The sequence below is a fragment of the Pinus tabuliformis genome, chromosome X (assembly GCF_031772625.1).
Source record: "Pinus tabuliformis cultivar Carrire ecotype Pingquan chromosome X, CPIR1, whole genome shotgun sequence".
In the NCBI taxonomy this organism is placed as follows: Eukaryota; Viridiplantae; Streptophyta; class Pinopsida; order Pinales; family Pinaceae; genus Pinus; species Pinus tabuliformis.
Genome location: NC_142308.1, coordinates 1,382,992,907 through 1,383,016,169, shown reverse-complemented (window position 1 = coordinate 1,383,016,169; position 23,263 = coordinate 1,382,992,907). Strand labels below are relative to the sequence as shown.

Below are 23,263 nucleotides of genomic sequence, written 5' to 3'. Positions count from 1 at the left end.
AGGACTACTAGCCACTGGACCTGTGTGGACTCTGAAAAAGGTGAGATTGCGAGATGCCATGAAAATATTCCAGGATGAAGGGTAGAACCTGACTGTAAAAGGAAAAGGAGTTCTGCCACAGCCTTGGGAGAGCCGTGGGCAGAGTTGGTAAGAATTATCCAGAGCTACATCACTTGTGACGATAGGAAAGACATGGTAAGACCACGCCATATTAAGCTCTTAGTTGTGTTAAAGCAAAAATGCGTTGTGAATTCGCCTATGTTTTTAAATTTTTTATTACACGATGTTGCCCAAAGCATGAAGAAATCTCACCATGTAGAGTCAGTAGTAAGCCACCATGGGTTAATATGACTGATAGTTAGCTATAGTCTTACTCAATAGTAGAGCAGTTGGGAAGAACTGATTTTCATGATAGGCAGGGAACTGGCTTTGCCAGACCCAAAACGAAAACATGTTGCTAGTACATCGAGCAGATGACTGAAATAAAGAAAATCTGTTAGATTGGCATGCATCAGAGGAATGCTGGGAAATTTCTAGGGGAACATTAGTCAACCAGTGGAAATACATGATTCAGTAGAGGAGCAACCCCCACAATTAGAAGGTGGGGAGAACGAAAAAGAATTGGAGGAAAACGATGAAGGAAAACCGAAGGAGGAGACCGAACAATCTGGTCAGGAAGAAGAAGAGGAAGAAGATCAACATAGTGAAATTCCACTGCAAAACCCACTACAAGAAGATGAATTGGCCCAAATTCTGGCCAATATGGGTGAATATGTCCAACCTCACAGCCCACTCAACCCCCATACTGAAGAAGAACCGCAGGAACACTCTGCTCATGATGGGAGTGTATCTGGGGAAGAAAGTGACGAGGATGAAGAAGAGGAACAATCTGTTCCTAATCAGAATATACCTGAAGAATTCCATGATGAAGAAGAGGTAGAAGAAGAAGCTACCTAGGAAACCACAGAACAAGCTAGGGTTTCTACCCCTAAAAAAACCGATCAGCAGAACACTGAAGAAGCACCCCAAGTAGAATATAAGGAAATTGGCCAAGGCGAAGGTACAATACCCGAGGTACAAAGCCCAGACTTGAGTAAATGAATGGCTATTCCTGTTGGGTGTGGAGCTTGATTATCTTCTATATTCAAAGGTATCGCCACATAGGACCCCAGTTCAAAATGGGGGCAGCAACGCAGCCTGTAAAATATTCGCTGCAGGGGGGGTCCAGGGGGGGGGGCTGCGACCTTTGGGACACCACCCCTGGCGGGGGGTTTCGGGGGCAGTGCCCCCGAAGCTAAAAATAGCTGTAAAATTGCCTTGTAAAAGTATAGTAATTTCTAGTCAATCTGGGCCGTTCATTAGGCGGATGATCTGACGGTAGAACTTATGTTTAGTTTAGGGTTTTTTGCCCTAGAAGGCAACCCCTCTCTTTGTATGAGGGTATTGTATTTGAGGCTGTGTGATAGATGTGTATTCAGTGAGTGAGAAACAGAGCGGTGAGACTGTGAGAGCAAACAGAGGATATTACAGCGGATTTGTTGTAGGTTGTGTCTCTTCATTTTGCTAGATAATAGAAAGGAAGGACTGGCTGTTCGGGGTGGACGTAGCCCAAACTCGGTGAACCACATATATCTGTGTCTCTCTTGTTTTATGCGCTTTCTGTGTTTATATTTTTGCAACTCCACACCCAACAATTCCTTCCAAGAAAACAGAGGAAATTAAAATATTACAAAAGGAATAGCAAAGATTGCTTAACGTGATTAAGCAACTTCGACAACAGATAATAGTCTTGAAAATGGGGAAGAAATCAAAAGGGGTCGTTGTGGCAAAGCATGTAACCGCCCAGGCAAAACCCCTTAAGAAAAAGACTAAAAGGACTCAAGTCCAACCTGTTATTCAGAACCGAAAGGAACAACATCTGGCTGTTGCACATGTCGAAGTACAAACAGATAACGTATTGGCCTGTGATAAGAAGATCCAAGTAGATCTCCTACCTAAAACTATCATGTTGGATAAGGACCCGAGGGTAGTAACTCTGCAAAAAGATTTAGCACAAGTCCAGAAAACAATAGAGGAACTTATAGAGTACACTGTCCCTCAACAAAAATACCAAAAGTTACAACAACAGCTGAAAAATATTAATGCATTAGAAACTCAAGCCTTTGAAGGATGGCGAAAGGCAGAAGAAAGAGTCAAAAATGTAACCCATAAACTAGACATAGTCATAAAACAAATGGATACCTTACGTTCTTTGTATACTCACGTTCTAGCATGTAGGGAACTTGCCAAAAACTATGCTTTATTTTTAGTGCAAAGATATTTACAATTGAAAATTAAAGCTGTCAAAGCAGGAGTACCTATAGAAATAAAAACCATTGATGACTTCATAAATTGTTGTAAGCATTACAGGGTGAAAGTTTAGTGATTATGATGTGAATTTTATTTTCACAATCTTGTATTAGATGAAGAAACAGAGCAGAACCCTAGCCCTTTTGTGGGTGATGTCCAACTGCAGGCATTTATTTCCTTTGGTGTTAATCAAATAAAGTGGCTTAAAGCCTACAGTGTCTTTCAAAGACAGGAGAATGGTTTAGATCTATGGGTGAGGGGTGAACCTAGAGACCCACTGCAATTATGGAATAAACATAGGAACCTAATGAGAACTCTGGGTGTGATCGAGGCATTGGGACCTATTCACACAGTAGTCATCTAGAAAGAGGTAGAATACTTCTTTGCCATCAAATACCTTGCCATAGTAGTAGCCAAATTCTGATATCAAACTTCTAATCGAAATATCCAAAACAGGGAACCGTTCAATTATGAGAATTTTAAGCTAGTTGCTGACCGCTTAGGTATCTATGGTGACCGCATTCTGAGAAAAGGCCCGTCTTGGGTAGGTTGTAGGTTCCAAAGTCCAGTCATTTGGTATCATGCACCCGGATATAGAGCCCTATATGAATTGCCTGAAGGTCAGACAGGGCATATTTTTGAATTCTTAGCTAGGCATCATGGTTGTAGACCACCTACTAAAAACCATTCTCCAGCCTATTCCCTAATTTCCTTGCATGTCAATTACAATGTTTTCATGAGGGCATGTAAAAGGGTAAGCAGAGGGGTGTGTTGAGCAGTAGAAAAGGTATGTAATTGCCACTCATTTCATTATCTTTTCCTTTAATTTCATAACTTCTTTACATTGTGAAATGGGCATATGGTAAAAGATTATGATAAAGTTTAGAAAATTTGTGAGTAACGAAAAGAGACTAATTATTACCTTTTCCCATGCAGAAAAGGAAGAAATTGGAAGATCACCATTCTAAAGAAAAAGACAAAATGAAATCAACTATTGTCCCTTTGACAGGGAACTGCATCCAAATGAGGCAATCCAAATCGGAGCGTGTCGGGTAGGAAAAGGAAGGGGAGATACCAAATCGACACAAGAAAACGAAGAGATAACTGAATGGAAAATCCCTCGGGATCCTTTGATCTTGAGGGATCACTACCTTAAAGAATATCTCTAACTTTGATATTTTTGCCTGACTGCTATAAAAAGGGACAGTGTTGCTAGCCCAAGGGGCGGATTATTATTGTTGTTTTATGAAATTCACTATTGTAACTTAAACTTTGATCATCAACTCTCTCTAAAGAGTGATTAGTGTACTTTGTTTTGATGATTAATATATAAATCTCATTGTTGTTCCGTATTTGATTATGGAGTAACCGTGGTAGTGCGTCCATGGAGGCTAAGGGCGCGGCCCTGGTGGATCACTCACTTCTTGTACCATTACTTTTCAATTCCCAGTTGTGTGTGATTTTATTTCTTTCATTTGCTCTGACCCGTAATCTGTTGTTCCTTATTATTTCATGTATTGGCTTTGTTATATTTCATTCATATTTGAATAGTAAGGTTATCCTCTGCAACTGGAATGTTATACTATTCATTCTGAATTTATATCACAATATCGTCCCTTTAGAGATTGATATTGTTGTATAACATTGCTGTTCCTTACAGATTACCTTTATTGTTCATTTACAGAGTAGCAGTGCTGTGTATTTATAAATTGGTACTCTTGCTTATTCATCTATGGTTTAGCTCCAAAAGTAATTGTTGTTTATTGGGATTGTTGTTCCATAGTAAACTCAATTGTTGTTCCTTCATAACCGTAATAAATAATTGTTATGCCGAAACTCAGATTACTATTTCCCATAGTATAGACGTGTTGTGTGTAATATTCGCTTTAGTTTGTTGTGCAATTATATTTGAGTCAGATTGCTGTTCAATATTTCATAACTCACTTTAGTGTGCTGTTCCATTTCCGGTTTGTTGCTCCATTCATTTCCGAGGTAAATATTGTTGTTTAATTCCTGTATATTATGATTACTACTTCATTCATTCTTATAGGTTAAAGCCTTGCTATTCAATCTCTTTAAATAGATTAATTGATGTTCCCTTTCCTGGCGTTCGAATTATCATTTTGAGTAATTGTTTTGATGTGAGCAGAACGATCTGAAACTGTAGAGAACGTTGACTATTGTTGACCAGTTCCCAGACTGGTGATTTTATTTGATTGCTTTTCAATTACGTCAGTTTACAAAGGGAAGAGTTATCATTACTTCACCCTTGACTGATGAATTGTTGTAGTTTCTTAAATGAATGATTTAGTTTTAATAATTTTCAAGTTCTTGCCATTACATTAGAGTTTATTTCTAGCATTTATTTACTTTTGCAAGAGCACTATACTACTAGCATTACTCTTGACAATTGACCGCCTCAAACTGAGTACACTCTTTGAGATAACAAATCGTGCCTGGATTGATAATTAATGTAGGGTAAATAGAGGTGAAAAAGACCTTGTTTACTGCCCAAAACTTGGCAAACCTACTAAGGATGGGTGTAAAATAGGGTGGAAACAAGAAAGGGGATACATCAAGTAGGGATACCTATTTAACCATAGAAACTTGTAGATTTCCCTTGAAAGAGTACATAATTATGTCAGATACATTGGGGAAGGTGAAGATAATTGTATTGGGTTGAAATTTCACTATTTGATAATATGGTTTCGAAATAGTCCCTACAAGGGGGAATTGAAATTGGCTAAGAAAAAAGGGGTTGTCTACTAGAAGAATATATAAGAGAAACGAGAATATATACTTCTAGATGAAGCGAGATAATCATATTTTTGTATCAACAACTTGAATGGTAGCCTTGTTCTCTTTGACTCTGACTAGCTAATGGTTGCATAAGAAACATGCAAGAGTTCTGGGAGGGGAGGGATGATGGCTGTCCAAATTTTCACACTTTCAACACATGTATATAACATCTTTTAAACCAGTCTTCCATTTTCCATCATCTGCTTATGTATTTTTTATCCCCTATCACACATTTTTTGTGAAGGTATGGATATTATTTTTTTCTACCACTTTTATGTTTGTTTTTATGCATTGAGCTACGAAAATTTTATCTTTCATAATAATATTAGTAGATAGAATAAAAATGGTGTTTTTGTAACTCCTTTGTGTGGCTGTAACTCCTTCATGATGCTTTAATTCACAACAAACATTACAACTCCACAAGTTACGATCGTCAGAGTGTTGCAACTCTCTTCCATTCTTTCACTACAACTTTTCCACAACACTACAACTCTAGACCGACCACTAACAATATTACAACTCACCGAAGACCAATGATGCTATTTCAATGCATGGTTGCCTTTCCTTTCGGCTGTTTCAACTATTGTTGCTGCAACTTTTGCTGTCTCAAATTCATCTCTTGTTGCCGCAATCTCTACTGTTGCAACTACAACACATCATGACAATTGCAACTTTTTTTGTCACAACTTCATCTCTTGTTGTGCAACCTATGTTATTGCAACTCTAGCACATCATGAAAACTCGATGGTAAAATTCTTTATCTATAAAACCAACATGTGTTTCTAACGGTGAAAAACGATGAAGGAGAGTGGAGGACTAATCTTGAATTGAATTATAGTCGACAACAATGCTCTGTTAATCTAATTTAACATTTTCTTAAAATCATATCCATTCTGAATGTGATATTATAATGGGGTGTGTCACTTTATTCTCTAAGTTGGTCATCCATGCTACCACTTAGCTTAAACATTTGCATCTTTATTAAATACCTATATTCCTTTGAAGCCCACGAGGAGAGACTATTTCCATTTTTTGTATAATTCTATATTATTACAATATAAATACTATTGTTTTTATCTTTGAGTGCTCGTTTTGTGATCGCATCATTGAAGGTTTTCTAGTACCTTTTCTAAGGAGGTATAGTCCCCTCCTTAGACAAATATTGCTAGGTAGCGTTAACAGTAACTTAGTATATTTATTTTCAACTAGTTCATATCACCGTTAATTAATTTACATTTCCTCTAATTAATTTAGTTTTCCTATTGCTGGAACTCTTAGCTTTCCTTTGTTGCAACACCATTAATGTTTCTTCATTGCGATTTTGGTATTTTCCACTCTTGTAATCATATTACAAACTAGTTATTATCACTCCCAGTTACATTTTTCTAAGTCTTAATCATAGGATCACCACTAGATAAATTAATAGCTTAATTTTTAGTTGAAATTGGTTGTTGTTGCAACTGCCATAACCACAACTCACATGTAGCATATTTTTACTTAGTTTCCAATGATAAAAATTGTCTTATGATTAATTGTTATTTCTATTTTATTTGTCCATCATACTTTGCATTCTAGGAATGTGTTGTTGCATCCTTCCTAAAACCAATAAATAATACCATTACACTAGAACATAGCACTCTTAGTAATTCATGGGTTTCCTTTTCTACCAACATGATTTAAATTTCTTGCAATTTACTTTCCTTCAAGTATGCTTTATTTCCTATAAATGTGGTTTGTTATATTAGTTATCTATGAAAGCATCTAAATCTTGAACAATTACAACCATTACATTACTACAACCTCCTGACACATAATAGATTTCACTAGCATAGATTGTACGTGACAATTCAGAAGTTCCAAACAAACCTTGGATTGCCAATTTAAATGAACAACTGATCAATTTATCATTAGGATAATTAAAAATGATTGAAAGGCTTGTCACTATGGTTTCACATAGGCCTCATTAATAGTCATAGGCTTGAAGAGCATCATTTTCTTTTATATATGGATATGTGGGCCCCCCTATGTACCTGAGGAGTATTTCTAGGTTCTTGGGAGATATGCCCAACATAATCATCATTTTCTTGAACTAGATCGTGTGCTCTTGCAAAATCTATCTTTTCATTTCCTTGAAGTGGATTCAATAAATCCACTAACCCTCTACACACCCAATGAGGTATAATTGGGACTTGATGATGGTTTTAAATATACCCCACTTAGTTCTTGGTGGATCACTCTCTAGCCTAAGATTGTCCATGTCGATTTTTAACTAGGTTAGTGTAGGGCCCTTTAGTTTTAAGTAGAAAAATGAAATGTTCTTCGCATTATCTATATTAGGGAAATTTCAATACATTTCTAATTGTTTCAACCAATGATTCAAATTAACAACATCAATATTGCCTTGTTAGGGCTTGAAGTCCACTTTATCTTCCATTCTAAATAGAGCTTGTGAAGGAATTATTGGGCTAAAACTTGGTTCTCTTTTGGCTCTTTCTTAAACTCCTTTGTTGGGTCTTTAATATCTCCTAATTTCTCATATAATAAAAATTTTGAGTTAGAGCCAACAATCTCCCTAAAAGGTACAAATTTTTTTGTTAAAGGTATCATGAGGAGGGTGATGTTGCATTGGATATTAGAAATTATTTCTTCTAGCTTCACAATATCTATTCATCCCAATATATGTTATCACTAGACCCATCCATGGCAAGGGTTCTATGATTACTTCTCAAATCCAAATTTTAAATCCTTAAATTTCCCATAGGAAGTACTATGAAACTTTCTCTATCACCAATATGATTTGTAAATTACGTTGAACATTCCACTTGAATAATTTATGCAATGTTCTAAAATCTTTTTCTATGGAATTTATTTCCTTTGATATTGGATTTATTATTGCTAGCTTAATTATCAAATATATGGAAATAACTTAAATCCAAAACTAAAATAACAAGAAAACAAATACATCAGCCACACAAATGAACATAAGATGTGATATGATTCTTATTTCAGAGAAATCCATATAGATGGTGGGACATGCTCTACATCCTTTTCTTTAGCTATGAAATGAAAATACAAAGAAAGGTGCACTAGCTATTGAGTCACCTTTGATACCATGACTTGGTTGGCCACCAATACAATCTTCTACCTCTTCTATTATTGTTTAATATACCTACATTGTCTCCTCAACTATGAAATAAGTTCAATGGTAAAATAATAGAATCCCCTCTATTCCTAGAGGTCCAATGTTTAACATAGCTTGATATCCATATACAGTTATGGTTAGGATTTCTTCATGTCTTGAAGCTCAATTAATGTTAGGTTTTGAATCATCTAGAATATTCATTGAATCCCATATGTGACTAGTTCCACATGTGTTAGTAATGGGGTACAATGTGACACCCACTTCATACGTTGGTGATCAATACTGTAACTCAACTTGCATGAGCCATAGATTCTACATACGAACTTCGATTTAGGTGATTTTCATTAAACCATTAGGAATATTTCAATGTGGAAAAGTGTGAAAGGGTTTAAAACCATTCTTGCAAATGTTTAACCTTCAAAGTTCCATTTGATGCCTCAAACTAGCTCTAGAAGCTACCAAAACCTAAATCTCCAAACCAGATCATTCAAATAGAAATGTCCTTACAAGCCAATTCCCCTAGTTTTTCCACCTAGAAAGTACTAAGATAGATAAAAATTTATATAATGGTAAATTATGGATCACTACACTAGATCAGATAATGACATGCGAGTAATTGCACAAATAACACAAGATAGGTAAAATTAGTCTACATTGATGCAATCATGCCAAAAGAATGTTAACATAGTGTTTCACATCATAGTTAATGTTATGAGAGGATACAAAATGTAACTATGCATTTGGGTGTCCACATGGAATAGGACTATGGATAGTAAAATAACATGAAAGGCTCAATAACTTTCAATGTGACTATATTAGCTCACATGGACCCTACGATACCACTGCACTTCTAAGCCTCATAGTAATTGATTATTATTATTTATTTCCTCACAAAAGAAATAGTAGGGAAAATTTTGATTTCTATAAATGATACCAGTCGTAGGTAACTAAAAATAGAGAAAGAAAGAACATAGCACAATTAGCCACACGTATAATTATATGACATGCTTGAGGAATCAAACAATATATAGTGTAAAAATAATGCATTTGAAGATGGGATTGAAGCCAAAAAATATAGATTCACACAAACATGGATTGTATCAAAGGAATATGGTGAAGATATTGGTGACTTAGTTCCAAATACCCCATTAACAAACATATAGGGTGTGTGAAATAAGTAGTAGTGTAAACGCAAATAAGTAAGAAAGATATGAACAAAATATGGGAAATAGAAAAATTAGTAGACCAAAATAAGACATCCTAGGTATTATTATGCCTAGAAACAACAACCAAGTTAGTAGAAGTAATGAAGGAAAACATATAGAAAATGATTGACCGATTCAAAGAAATTTTAATTCCAACTCAAAATTTGGTGTAGATTATAAAGAATACAATGCAACTAGCCAAAGAAATCTAGCACAAGATTAATCAATTCTAGAAAAAGGTAGAGTATCTAGTGTATATAGTAATAAAAGAGATGAAAAATATAGATGTATTATAATGAATACGATCAACTACTCCAGTCAACAAGAGAGGTTCAAACCTATCTCATAAAAATTTAGGAAATCATCTTTGAATTATGTAGTGAGTTTTAGCCAATATAAAATACAATTCAACTATTTGTCTATTTAGGAAACTTGACCATAGGGGCTATATCCTCATGAGGCCAATATCTATTTGATGGGCCTAAAAGAATGGTAGAGGAGTGAAAAAATTAATTGGTGGAATTTCTTGATTTTTCAAACAAAATTTTAGTGTTAGTCAACCTAGAGTTGGGTCCTCCATTAAGGGAGGTTGCAAATTCAAGTAAGTGTAGTGGAATTTGACTTGAGGAAAAGTAGAAAAGTCTGGATGGGATTTGTTAGGGCCCTTATTTTGATTTTGGGATTGACATGTTGTAGAGGCGGGAAGAGACAAGATGGAATAAATTCAATCAATCAAAACTATATGAGATACATCACAAATATTGAACATTATTAACAATATCAAAGAGCATAGACCAAAAAAAGAGATCGACACTAGTACATCATGTGAGATTTTATTTGATCAAATAATTGCGTGGCAAAAGAAGGAAGTTATCTAGTTGGAACAGAAGTAGATAGAAGGTAGGTCATAAATACAAGATTGAAATTAGACAAATGGTTCTTCTCTGTTTGATTGTACATTCCACCTCCTTTTAAAGTCCTAGGTTAGTGAAAGGGTTCCTTATAGTGTAGTTGTGATCACTAATTTTGGTGTGGTTGCCGTTTGAGTAGTTATTATGTTCTTAAGTTGAGATGATGGATCTTTTTTTCATGGAATTTAATCATTGAATAAATAGATGATGCTTATGGATTGATGGTTTAACACATTAATAATAATTAAGTTGGAAGTATGACCAATGGTTTCGGTTCTATTTTCAACAGGCATAGTATATGGCCCATGACAAAATTTTTATTGTAGCATACTACTTCAAGTGATATCATCCCCTTTAGAAGGATTGAAAATCCTATTTCCTAGACTAAAATGGATTTCCTTTGTTGCACAATGATGTCGACATTAGTCTAAAATTAAGCCAACAAATGGTTAGTGTCTTTATCTTGATATTGTTAGACTAATAAATAATATGAAGAGATATTGTGAAATTTGTCAAAGGATATAGTTTTGACATTTAAATTAATTTGTTAATCAAAGGAAAAATGATAGAGTTAAAGAAGAAGTGGAATGACCTAGCTCATAGAACTATTGGATTAACTATTAAATTTGATGGTAACAAGATGACAAATGAAAAATATTACATGAGTTGTCAAAATTGATTGTGATATCATGTGTGGAATAATGTAATTTGAAAATAAGTGGACTCAATGAGATATCCATGTAGGATTTAAAAAGGGTTGTAGAAAAGAAGGATGGGAAATATTCAATTTAGGTGCGAGATTAAAGCTACAAAAGATTTAAGTAGTGAAGTTATGTGAAGGCTACCAACTGTTTATGGAACATATACTAACTGTAACACCCTCCTCCCACATTTACCCAAGTCAACTGGTTCATTGGGGTAGACATGTGACAAGAGGCTACTATCATGTGATTGAAATCCCCATGTACAATTAAGGAAGTGGAACTGACAAAAATAAACCATTCTGACCTTTCACACATGCTATAGAACCTTTAGGAGACAACCAACTCTTTTAGGTGACCAACCCCTGAGACAAATTGAAATTTCACTGATCTGGACCCCACTCATTCCCATGGAATGAAATGCATGTGACTGAGGCCTTCCAGTCACTCCCACAACAAGGAATGCAATCGATTGTGGATTGTTCCAGTTAGTTCTCAGGTAGGGACCCCAAATTTTGTGCCACTTTTTCAGGGCTGAGACTCAGGACACTGCACAAATCTTTATGAAAACATCAGAAATGATAAATAACAATGGAATAAGGCTATTAATGAAATCACCAGAAAAATTACATTATCTGACTCCTACTAGCCATGACAGGAATTTTGTCAAACATGTTACAAATATGTAATTTACAGGTCATAAAAATAGATGTGAGCATAGGGGTCTCATACTTATCTTAGATTCGTTAATAAGTATTGATGCCTATCACAATAGCTACAATATCATGTATTAGGTCATATATTCATTGTTAATGCATTTTATAATCAAAACATAATGAGTGCCATACATCAAGTATGACGTAAAACATACTTATAACCAACAAATAACAAGAGATATATCAAGGAGGAAACAATCATTAAAGCCACATAATATCAAGCACATTTTCTCTTGAAAGTACCAAGGAAAAGGAACTCTTATTAACTAATGCATAAGCCAACCAAGTTTGGGACTTCCATGAACCACTCGACCATTTATTGGTTGCAACAAATATTTATTTCATCCAGTCACCCTCGTGCCATATTCCAAGCATGAATGTGGGATATCATGGAACTATTCAAACAAAAGCGAACCAAGGCTTCTAGAGGCCAAGCCACCTCAAACCTTGACTAGTGATTCCACCTCATGGTCGTACATCACCAATCATCACTAGATTGATTTCCAACCAAGATTTCTAGTGCTCTAGAGAGTTTGTTCCAACTAGGGCTTCCAGGAGTAGTATCTCAACCCACAACTGTTGTTAGGCTTCAAGAGAATTTGTCCTACTAGGGATTCTAGGACTAGTAACTCAACCAACCAAGGGCTTCTAGAGCATTTTTCCAACCAAGGATTCTAGGACTGACAACTTAACCCAAGTTGTTATAGGGATTCCTGGAACTAGCAACTAACCCCACAACCATAACGAACATGAGAACCAACCAGAAAATAAAAGGAAAGACACCCACAACACCATGGCTATTCAGGAAATGGAAAGGCTAGGTTAATACACTATTAATTCAAGTAATCCTCCATGCCAGTGGAAGAACATAACCAATAAATCACATGCATGTGCCGTGCATGCCAAAACTAGCAAGGAAATCATACATGAAACTCGGTATCTATAAGTAAAACCCATTGTAGCTATTGAACCTGATGTCCTCTTTCACTTTCCTACTCTTCCTTTTCCTTCTTGCTCAAAATCCCAAGTATTCCACACTCCTCCAAGAGTGCTCCAAGAAAGCTTTAAGGTTCCAAGAGTATGTGAGAGAGAGAGAGTAGAAAATGAGAGCTCTAAGATTGAACCGACAAAAGTTGAACTGATAAAAGCTACAAATTGATCCTCATAATCATTTTTATTAATGAGGCCTCTAATTTCTTATATTTTCCATTGTTTTCCTTAATTTTACTCCTCACATGAAACTTGTGAACTTTCACCTTCCTTTTCTCCTATTTTACATTATTTTCATAAATAAAATGCCAATAAATGTCTCATTCCTTTCCAAATCCTTTTCCATTGCCTTTACCAATTTCCATAGCTATTAATTACCATAAGTGATCCCCATCACTCTGTTCTTTCCCAATGTTTAATTGGAATACATGTACCATGACCATGGCTATTATTTTTCCTTTATGAACTTTATTACATAGATTTATGATTAGGGTTGTTACATAACCCTCCCCCTTGGGGGAACACCATTCTCGATGTTCATTGACACCTATAACCAACAAGATTGCTGAAAAGAAAAACATATGTACCATGGATTTTTATAACTTAACTTGTTGTAGTATTTATAATGATCATCCTGCTGGGAAGGAAACCAATATGAGAAACATAACAACAAGACAACCATAATTACATGACACCATACTGCTTATTGGAGATTTATAACACAACTCATGGTGGTATTTACATCCATATACATATATAAATATTACATCAAAAATATGCCAAAATCATTCACTCAACCAATGAGTAGAGAAGGATACATAGCCTGCATTTGATTCGACATATCCCGTATAGCTTCATGGGTCCCAAAGTTCTTCCATTGCACTTTGACCTGCTCGATTGCTCAGTTCTAGAGCAAGAGAATATTTCTCTGCAAAATGAACTGAGGTTCCAACTAGAATTCTCCTTCTAGTTCCACCTGCAATACGGACAAGTAAATCACATGATCAACATCCTTAACATACCTCTTAAGCCATGACACATTGAAAACATCATGGACTTTCATTGTCGCAGGAAGTGCAAGTTGATAGGCTACTAGTCCAATCCTCTCAATAATCCTGAAATGTACCCAAAATCAAGGTTCCAAATTAGAACATGATCAGATCATCAAGGAGCTCTTCTTGGGATTGATGCATAAGTACACCTATTCCCCAACTTGAAACCCCTTAAACATCTTGTTTTGATATGCATAATTTTTTATTTTTTTCTCATGTTTCCTTTAGATTCTTCTTGATTACCTACATTTCTTATTCCATCTTTGCCAACATATTTGGTCCAATCAACACCCTATTAACTGGATCACTCCAACTGATGGGAGTATTACAACTCTGACCATACAATGCCTCAAACAGAATCATCCTCAAATATTCCTAGTATCCATTATTGTAAGAGAACTCAACCAATGGAAGATATTGTTCCCATTTCCACTACAAATTCATCTGTGTATCCATCTGTCTGTGAATGATAAGTTGTGCTAAAGGCTAACTCTGTACGCACACCTCCAAATAAATATTTCCAGAATCTAGAAGTAAACCTGGCATTCTTGTCTGACACAATCTTCTTTAGAATTCCATGCAACCTCACTACATCTCTAATGAGGACATGTGCTACATCATTAGCTGAAAGTTTAGGCTTTACTGGAATGAAGTGTGCTACCTTTGTCAACATGTTAACCACAACCATAATAGCATCATTTTTTCTATATGTCCTTGGAAAAGCTATAAGGAAGTCCATGGAACCAATTTATAATGAGAATAAGTTGTAGTAGACCACTTGGATTCTTACACTCTGCATTTACCCATTGACAATCCAAGCACCTAGCCACAAACTCTACCACTTATTTCTTCAAGTTCATCCAATGGTAGAACTTTTTCACTCTTGTCAATGTCTTCTGATATCCTAGGTGACCTAAATATGGCTTAGCATGAAATTCCCTCAAGATAAGCTTCTTGAGCTCATTTTCATGTGACACATATATCTTGTCCCTAAATATGACCAAGTCGTCTGTTGTGAGACAATAGTCCACATCCTGATCACCTGCACCCTGTTGTAACCTGTGCATAAGTTCCATATACCTATCATCTTATTGTCCTACCTGCAATATATGATCCTGTAAATCTGTCACATAAGAACTCATAGCTGCTATGTGATTTACTTGTATTCGCCTGCAAAGAGCATCTACAAGCCTATTCTATTTACCTTTAATGTACCTGATCTCAAAGTAAAACTCACTGATTGTGACCAAACATATAACTTTTTTGGAATTCAGACTCATTTGGTCAAATAGATATCTAAATCCACTATGATCACTCATCAAGATGAACCACCTACCAAGAAGATAGTGTGTCCACATCTTTAAAGCATGGATGATCACTACCAGCTCAAGATCATGTGTTGGATAATTTTTCTCATGCTCATTAAGTGTCCTTGATTCATGGCATACTCCATGTCCTTCCTACATCAAGACTCCACCAATTCCTCTATTGCAAGAATTTGTACACACTACAAAATATTTATCTGGATATCCAATCTTTAGAAATGGAGAATTTGTCAACAACTACTTCAACTACTCAAAACTTGATGCATATTCCTTTGTCCATTCAAATTTCTTACCTTTCCTTTGCAACTATGTAATACGATAAGCAATCTATGAGAATTTCATGATGAACCTCTTGTAATAACCTACTAACCCCATCAAGGACCTTACCTCATCCACATTCCTAGGAGTTTCACACTCCATGATAGCCCTTACCTTTTCTGGATCCACTGCTATGCCTTCCTTGGAAACCACATGCCCCAAGTTGTGTACCTTTTTCTGAAAAAAATTTCATTTTCTAAGAATGGTGTACAACTGATGTTGTCTTAGCGAATCTCAATACTGCAACTAAGTGTTTAACATGTTCTTCATCATTTTTAGAATATACCAATGTATCATCAATGAATACAAAAGCAAACTTTTCCACATAAGGATACAATACACTATTCACAAAGGACATAAAGGTAGTTGGAATTCCCATACCTGTGCTGGAAAGAAGTCCTGTAGACGTCTCTTCCTTAATGTGTACATGATGGTATCCTGATCTTATATCAATCTTCAAGAACATTGTTCCTCCCTTCAACTAGTCAAACAAATCATCAATCCTTGGAAGTAGATACCTATTCCTGATGGTTACTTTTTTCAACTATCTATAATCAATGCATAGCCTGAGAGTACCATTCTTCTTCTTCACAAACAACACTAGTGCACCCCAAGGCGATACACTTGACCTAATGTATCCCTTGCCAAGCATCTCCTTCAACTGCAACTTCAACTCCACCAATTATGGTGTGCTCGACCTGTAAGGTGCCGTTGATGTTGGCGCTAGAAAATTACACTTCCTTGTGAGGCAGAAACTTTAAAATTCTCTTCTAGAAACACATCCTAAAAATGCTATAGAATTAGGTATCTTTTCAAGACATCAGCATCCTCAACTTCCATACCTTTTTTTACTAAAAATATGCGTTGTGAATAACACACACCCTTTCCTATGACTAGCTTCGCCTGCATAGATTTCACCATTCTAATTGATGTTACCTTCTTCTTACTCTGCAAGACTCTTTCTTCCTCATTTTCATCCAAGAACTCCATGGCCTTATCATAACAATCCACTTTGGTCCTATGAAGATACAACTATTCCACACCCAACAACATACTATATGATCCCAATGGAAATACATTCAGATGTGCTAATGTAGGCATACCATTCAACTAAAATACACAAGCTCTTACCCAATCATGAACTCTCTTCTTTATACCTATAGCCAACTACACGGTCCAATATTTTGCATGAACTTCTTTATTCAAAACACACTTGTCCACACGGTCAGGATTAACATAAATATAATTAGATCCAGGGTCAATCAAAATAGAAACAACTTGATCACAAAGCTTAGCATCCATCTTGATAATAGATTCTTGGTGATCTTCCTACTTTTATCTAGAGCTACATAAATGTGAGAATACTTTACCCAAAATATCCCACTCTCTGTGCCTCCTAAGTATTGTAGATCTGCAGTCTCCCACCCTGATGTTGTGGACAATCTCTCCTACCATGCTCTCCTCCACAAGTTCAACACAGCAAAGGCTTCCAACTAGCACCCTCGTTTTTCTCCTCAAACCAAAATCCCTATCCTCTATCAGATCCATTTAACTTCTTATGCGGTGTCACATTCTTTTTTTTACTTGTATCTTGAGGTTTTGTTTTCTTCTTGTCCTATTTTCTATTATTCTTTGCATTACCTTCTTAATCCGGCTTCATCTCAGATTTGCAGTTTGATTGCTCAAAATAATTCTTTAGCTTCTGGATGGCCTCCTCTAATGATCTAGGTTCATCAAACTCAATCCTATATTTGAATGCTACTGGAAACCCATTGATGAATCATTGTATCTTGGGCTTCTCCTCCTTAAGGTAAGGAACATACCTCAATAACTCCAAGAATTTTCTAGTGTACTCTCATCGATCATAGATACCATCTTCAACTCATAGAACTCTTTTTCCCTGTCATCATAGTATCTCTTCGATATATACTTCTTGAATAGTCTCCTGAACTCACTTCAATTCAACTCCTCTTCATGAGTACCTTTAACATTCTTTACATCTTCCCACTAGATATTTTCTTTACCTTTAAGGATGAATGTAGTTATTCTGGCCTTCATATTCACTATGTAACCATGCAACCTAAATAACTTATTCATCCCAAGCAACCATGCTTCAAAATCACATGACTTCTTCATTTACCCATCAAATGTAGGTGTTTTTTCTTTCTCGAACTCATCCGGAAAACATCCCCTGTCACTCCTATAAGGATGATAATGATGATGACCTTGATACATGTCTAAACCAGAACTAGAGAAAATCCCATGTCCACTTGTCTATCAAGTGTATCCAATAATATTCCATCTATGACCGTGTCATCTCTACTCAACCTGTGCCCACCATGTGACCTACTACCATATTCTCCATTACTCCTATCCTCCTATCCATGACTAATTCTAAGTTATCCCTATCTCTACAAGTCTGACAAGCTATGAATAATCACTGCATTGACTTCTACTTGTTTCTCATGTGCCCTAGAAAATATCTCCTATGATTAAATGACTCGATAATTATCTTCTTTAAAACTCCTTATTTCTGCCTTCAAACTTCTCAATGTGTCTACTATGTGAGGGGAGTACTCATCACAATGTTGCTCATCTTATCTACAGGGAGAATCTTGTGAGTTGTAGTCTACCATATTTCTAGTCATATTTGATCTTCTCTTCTTGCAAGGCATATCATTTTAGCTAAACCAAATCATAAAAAAATTGATGTACCTCAGTGTAGTTAATGGGAAGATATCTCATATGCAAGATCAACCAGATTAGCACAATACATATATAAACGTAATCGTATCAACAGTTAATCATCATTTCAATCATTATCCTGTGATCAATGCATGACCATACTTACCACATACCATGATCTCATGCATGAAAATTATCACCATGTCAATGTATTCATAACAACATATAAATATTGGCATGCATGACCAATGCACAACCGACATGCACTCATGATAACCATATCCAACGACAACACCATTAACTTTTCACATGGTGACACCACCACAACTATGACCAATGCCATGCATATGCAACAAGCACATAGACCACAAGCATAAGGAACACATATGTAATCGACATATATGCACGACCACCACACAATGACCATCCAGTAGAAGGGGCGAACCATGCTCTAGTACCACTCTGTAACACCCTCCTCCCACATTTACCCAAGTTAACCGGCCCGTTGGGTTAAACATCTGATGAGAGGCTACTATGATCTGATTCAACTCCCCATGTACAATTAAGAAAGTGGAATCATCATAACAAAATGATTATCACCTTCCACATATGCTACAAAACCTTCAGGAGACAACTAACCCTTCCAAGTGACCAACCCCTAAGACAGCTTGAAATTTCACTGATCTGGATCCCCAGTCTCTCCCATGACAATCAACACATGCAATTGAGGCCTTTCAATCACTCCCATAACAAGGCATGCCAACGACTGTGGTCTTTTCCTTCTAGCTTAGTGATGCCAGATTATGTCCCACCCTTTTAGGGCCATGACTTATACTCCTGCCCAGAACATCATGAAAACTTCAGAAATGATAAATAAAAATGGAATAAGGCTACTAATGCAATCAATGGAACAAGTACTTGATCTGAACCCTACTAGAAATGACATGAATTTCATCAAACATGTCACAGATATTTAATCTACAAGTCATAACAAGATATTTGATCATAGGGGTGTCATACTTTTCTGAGATTTAGTAAGAAGCATTGATGCCTTATCAAAATAGTTGCAATATAATATATTAGGTCATACATAGATTGTTCATTCATTTTCCAATCAAAAGATGATGAGAGCCATACATCAATTCTCTCGTAAAACATACTTAAAACTGACAAATAAATAGAGATATATCAAGGAGGAAACAACCATTAAAGCCACATAATATCAAGCACATTTACTCATGAAAGTACCATGGAAGATGACCACTTATTAATGGATGCATAAGCCAACTAGGTTTAGGACTTCCACAAACCACCCAACCATATATTGGTTGAACAAAATCTTTCTTTCAAACAATCATGCACATGCCTTATTCCAAGCATGAATGTGGCATGTCATGGAGCTATTGAAACACAATTGAACCAGAGGCCAAGCCACCTCAAATCTGAACCAATTATTTCACCTCATGATCAAACAACACCAACCATTACCAGATTGGTCTCCACCCAATCTTTCCAGGGCTCTAGAGAATTTCTTCCAAGCCGGGTTTCCAGGAATAGTAACTCACCCCACTACTGTTGCTGGGATTCTAGAGTGCTTTTCCAATTAGGGCTTCCATGACTAGTAACTCAACCCACCGAGGGATTCCAAAATATCTTTCCAATCAAGGCTTCTAGAACTAGTAACACAACCAAAGTTATTACAGGGCTTCCGAAGAATTTTTCCAACCAACGCTTCCAGGAACTGGTAACTCAACCCACAGTCATAAGGAACATCATAACCAACTTAAAAACAAAAGGAAATACACCCACAAGACCATGGTTATCAAAGAAATGGCAAGGCTAGGCAAATACACCATCAATCCATGCAATCTTTCATGCAAATGAGAGATCATAACCAAGAAACCACATGCATGTTCCATGCATACTAAAACTAGCAAGGAAATCATACATGCAACTCAGTACCTGCAAGCAAAACTCGTTGTAGTTGCTAAACCTGATGTCCTCTTGTAGTTTCTTTCTCTTCCTTTCCCTTCTTGCTCTAAATACCAAGTATGCCACAATCCTCCAAGATTTCTCCAAGAAAGCTTTAAGTTTCCAAGAGTATGAGAGAGAGAGAGAGAGAGAGTAGAAAATGAGGGCTCGAAAACTAAACTGACATAAGCTACAAACTGATCCTCATAAGCCTTTTTATTAATGAGTCCTATAATTTCTTCAGTGTTCCATTATTTTCTGTCATTTGCCTCCTCCCATGCACCCTATGACATTTCACCTTCCTTTTCTCCATTTTTCCATTATTTTCATAAATAAAATGCCAATACATGTCTCATGCATTTTGAGATCCTTTTCCATTTCCTCTGCCAATTTCCACAGGCAATAATTAATCACAAGTGATCCCCATCACTATGTTTTTACCCAATATTCAATTTGGAATACATGTCCCATGACCATGGTTTTTATTTTTACTTTTTTAAACTTTATTTCAGGTATTTTTGACCAGGGATGTTACACCAACCAAAAATAGACATATGAATCAGTTGAGACATCTTAGCATGGATTTAGAAGAGGAGCACATATGAAACATTTTCTTAGATTTCTTAGGGAAAATTTACCGAAAATATATAAGTATGATATAAAATTTCATTTGGGAATGAACCATAGATATTTCACCAAAAAATATATCCAAAACATAAATATTCCAAAATGTTCAAAATGCATATTCTTTACAAAATGGAACATCATGCCAAAGTACATAATAAGAGGAGCACATATGAAACATTTTCTTAGATTTCTTAGGGAAAATTTACCGAAAATATATAAGTATGATATAAAATTTCATTTGAGAATGAACCATAGATATTTCACCAAAAAATATATCCAAAACATAAATATTCCAAAATGTTCAAAATGCATATTCTTTACAAAATAGAACATCATGCCAAAGTACATAATGGTAACATGTGTCCAAAGTACAAAAAGGAAAACTCATGACGAATGCATAAAATAGAAATTTGGGTTCAAATTATAATATCCATAGTTTGAAGATGAAAAGGTGGGACACATTGACCCTCACTACATTCGTCACTACTATAGCCATCTCCAAATCTGATCTTCCTCTGCTCTGTGCCTAAGAAATCCAGAGGAGACCTTGTTTGAGGATTGGTGTTGAATTTTGAACAATGAAAATGAAACAACATTTATTCTTACTTTTCCATGATTTTAAATATCAACAAACTTATAAAATAAATTTAAAATTTAATACAATGAAACTCATGAGAAATGAGAAAACTAATATTGTGGATAATGTCCTCCTCCATCACACATTGCTTTCATGACACTTTCCTACAAATTTCATAATAAATTAGTGAATAAAAATTCTAATTTATATAATTAATTCGATTTTTCTAAAACCAATGTCATCAAATATTAATCAAAGCAAGAAAATCTATGGAATCTTAGAGATTACCTTTCTTGGCTAGTATGCAAAGGCATTGATTGAACCCCCTACTCTAAGGTAAACATGTTATTTGAAACAGCGATAGATGTAGCAATAAAAAAGGACACAAAAGTAGACACATTGTTGGTAGAGGAAAAAGAAAGATTTTGTCACTAAATGAGGCAAGAAAAAAAACACCATGAAAAATAGTGATGGGTGTAGCAGCACTAGAAGAGAAAATAAAATTTCTAAATTTAGTGGCAATGAGAGTGTTAATTTTAGGTGAAAATGGTATGTTTTATGCTTAAGAGAAATTTTACTTCAATTTCTTTATTAGCCCAATATCAATATCTAGTTTAGCAATCACATCAACGTGATAGTAAAATGCAGATAGAACATAAACATAAATAGTAGAAGACAAGCCAAGACAATAGTACACAATATGTAGCACCAGCCAGGGAAAAACCCCAAGGTGGGGAAACCCTTGATCAATTCTTCTTATATTCTTCAATAGTTTAGAAAAGAGAGAGATAGTACAATTTACAAATCTGATAATTTATGTCAGCAGAAAAAAGCCCTGACCAGAAAAGTCAACATTGGGAAAACAAGACAGATTTGACCCTCAGCAAATATGTCAACTTTAGTCAACCTCAGCCTCCAAACAACAAGATAAAAAAGCCCTCAAAACAGTTAAATTCGTCCCAGTAAAATTCTGGTCAAACAGTCCACCTACGGTCAACCTTAGTTGTAGTCAATGCCGGTCAAATTGTCCAGAAATTTGGTCTCCTAAAATTTTAGCCTCCTGAAATTTTGACCTCCTAAAATTTCACTCTCCTAAAATTTCGGCCTCTTGAAATTTCGTTGTCCTGAAATTTCGGCCTCTTGAAATTTCGCTCTCCTGGAGAGAGAGAGAGGCCCAAAAATCTTTACCCAATCAATGAGGAGAGAGAGCGAGAAGTGTGAAGATGAGTGTGTGCAAATGAGGCTAAGTCACATTCTATTTATATACAATGTTGAGGATGAACAGACATGACTGTTGGGCTTCGGAGCCTACATAAGTTTGTTGGCTAACCTTGATAATTTGTCCATAATCAAGATAAATTCATAACTTCATTTGTATATTTCTAAATCAGATGATCTTCAAATCAATACTACACCTCTCAGAGAGAGGAATCTAAGAAAAATATCAGTTGTCATAAATACGATGACCCATGTGGAGTTCAGCCCTAGTTTCCAATGTCAACACTCTCCTTCAACTCGGGAGAACTCCATCTACTAATCCATCCGCCAATATATACTATCTCTCCCATCAATGCACTACTCTCTGCTCTTCTCTGCTGAGCTATGAAGAAGAAGAAGTGATCAAGAATGTATCATACCATTCTCTACTGACCTGAAGTCAGTCCCAGATAAAAGAGAGTGTCTCATAACACTCTAACTGACTTGAAGTCAATTCCAATCAAAAGAGAGTGTGTCATACCACTCTTACTCACCCGAAATCGGTTCCAATTGATCCCAGATCAATATCGGTCATCCTAGCATAGGGAGCACGACAGTAGACGATGCATCCATCGATAGTACTATGGTCCCTATCTTCATTTCCCTACTCATTGGCCACATGAGAGGTACTTCCCATG

At 35.9% G+C, this 23,263-nt stretch overlaps 1 protein-coding gene across 1 annotated transcript in view; it reads left to right on the top strand.

Annotated features, from left to right (window-relative positions):
- The first annotated feature begins 762 nt into the window (after positions 1-762).
- The window catches only part of LOC149145203 ((R)-mandelonitrile lyase-like), a 34,433-nt gene continuing 11,932 nt past the window's right edge, over positions 763-23,263 (top strand). Inside the window, exons 1-2 of the mRNA XM_089452367.1 lie at positions 763-936; positions 1,781-1,964. Coding sequence (XP_089308493.1) covers positions 763-936; positions 1,781-1,964 — 358 coding nt within the window. The remainder of the gene's footprint in view (positions 937-1,780; positions 1,965-23,263) is intronic.